Here is a 1,780-nt window from a genome sequence, read left to right on the forward strand (position 1 = left end):
CTATAGGGCGCGTGCGCTCACCAGACAGAGAGAGAGAGAGACAGAGAGAGAAAGCACCTGTCTGAGGTTGGAACAGAGTCTGAGGAACAGCAGAAAACATGCGGATATTTCAGTTCTGCCCTATATCCCCAGGGGGGATGGCCACACCACAATCCCTTCTCCTCCATTCTCCCGTCGGGATCTTGGGCATGCACGCACACACGCCTGGCGTGAGTTTTAAGCCACTGGGTCTGGGATGTGAACTGCAGTCGACTATGTGGGAGTCCAGCGACATAGCCATTACACTAACTGCTGGCCCCATGGCCCACTCTTGTCTGGCCTTGGCCAAGCTCATTTTATTTTCCCACATCCCTGAGTGTACCCTACTTCCCCAGATTGTGAAAAAAAGAACCCTCATCTATCTAACTAGAAAGGAAACGAAAATATGACCAAGACCCTCCTCCCCACACCCCAGTCTCGTGAACATACCGTCGTTGATACAACTGCAAAAGCAGCACTGGAAGCGCCTCCCTCCCTCGATAAACTGCATGAAGGGGCACATGTATGCTTTGCAGCGGTTGCAGCGCAAAGGGCCAGATTCTCCATGGTCCACGACATAGGGTGAGGCCTAAGGAGCAAAGGGGAGGGGCTCAGGCACGGCGGGAAGCTACACTGGGTTCAGACATGTGGCAGTAGATGAGGAGGACCCACCTAGAGGGAGAATGGGGCATGGCTCAGATATCTTGCTTGGGGAGAGGGTACAATAGAAGGAAATGAAAACAAACGCTGAGGGTACTGATCACAGGAGAATGTCCTAAAGAGTCTGAATTCTTTAGTTCCATTGTCCTATTCCCTATCCCAGAACTGCATTTCTCCTTGTAAGAGGAAAGGACTGTGAAACTGGTCTTGGTATGGCCACGGGCTCCCCTGGACATAGGAGGAAAAAGCCAAAAATTGTCTTATTTCTGGTTCTATCTTCAATTTACTTAACACCTGCCTGGGGATCTTGACTCCTGCTTCCTTCCCAAACTAAGTATCTATAATGCTTCTCCTCTCCCATCCCTGAAATTCTGATACCTACTGATGCCCCAGGCTGATGTCACCCTGCAGATAAGAGACCAGTGTCCAACCACTGGGATCCAGAAAGAGAAGAAAAACACTCATAGGACAGCAGAGAGAGAAGCAGAATATAAACTGAGCCTTGAGCTTCTAGCTCTGGAGAACTCTCTCCTAAGTTAGTGAGGCGTGAACATGCAGGTTTCTCACCAAGGCCGGCACAACAGCTGTCTAGCTCACTCTCTTTTCATGATGATTCCAGGTACTGGGATGACAGATCAGGGACCAAGATAAGGGGGGGCCTACTACCTTTCTCTTATCTGCTGTCCTGACATCACTAACCTACCTGGGCTGACAGGGCAGCATGTTAAGAAAAAACGAAATCATGTTCTTCTAATTACCTGGAGATAACCATGCTAAGAGATGTTGCTATATCCAGTGCCTTCTCTGCTTCAGTTGGCTTTGCTTCTTTTCTTATTGTTTGTTCTCCCCTGTGGATCCTAATTCCACTCAACAATTTTTTTGGCTTTTGCTCCCATCCTGACCATCCCTTCCAGGTATGAGCCCCAAGACAGAAAGCTACTAAATATACTCTCTCCCCCTACCCAACCAAGATGACTTCTACATGACAGCCAGAATCACATCTAGGAAGAAGCCTTATTCTCCCTCGCTCCCTCTGATTATATACTCTAGCCCCTTCCTTGACTCACCTCCTCTGGAGGCAGCCTTGCCAGTGGCTTTTTTA

General features: G+C 49.0%; 1 protein-coding gene across 1 annotated transcript in view; it reads right to left on the reverse strand.

Moving 5' to 3' along the window:
• Nucleotides 1-1,780, reverse strand: part of SEC24C (SEC24 homolog C, COPII component) — a gene marked incomplete in the record, with an annotated part of 30,637 nt that overhangs the window by 6,422 nt on the left and 22,435 nt on the right. Inside the window, 2 exon segments of the mRNA XM_027768898.1 lie at nt 469-607; nt 1,746-1,761. Coding sequence (XP_027624699.1) covers nt 469-607; nt 1,746-1,761 — 155 coding nt within the window.

This window comes from Tupaia chinensis, unplaced genomic scaffold, assembly GCF_000334495.1.
Source record: "Tupaia chinensis unplaced genomic scaffold, TupChi_1.0 Scaffold148012_1, whole genome shotgun sequence".
Taxonomy (NCBI): domain Eukaryota; kingdom Metazoa; phylum Chordata; class Mammalia; order Scandentia; family Tupaiidae; genus Tupaia; species Tupaia belangeri.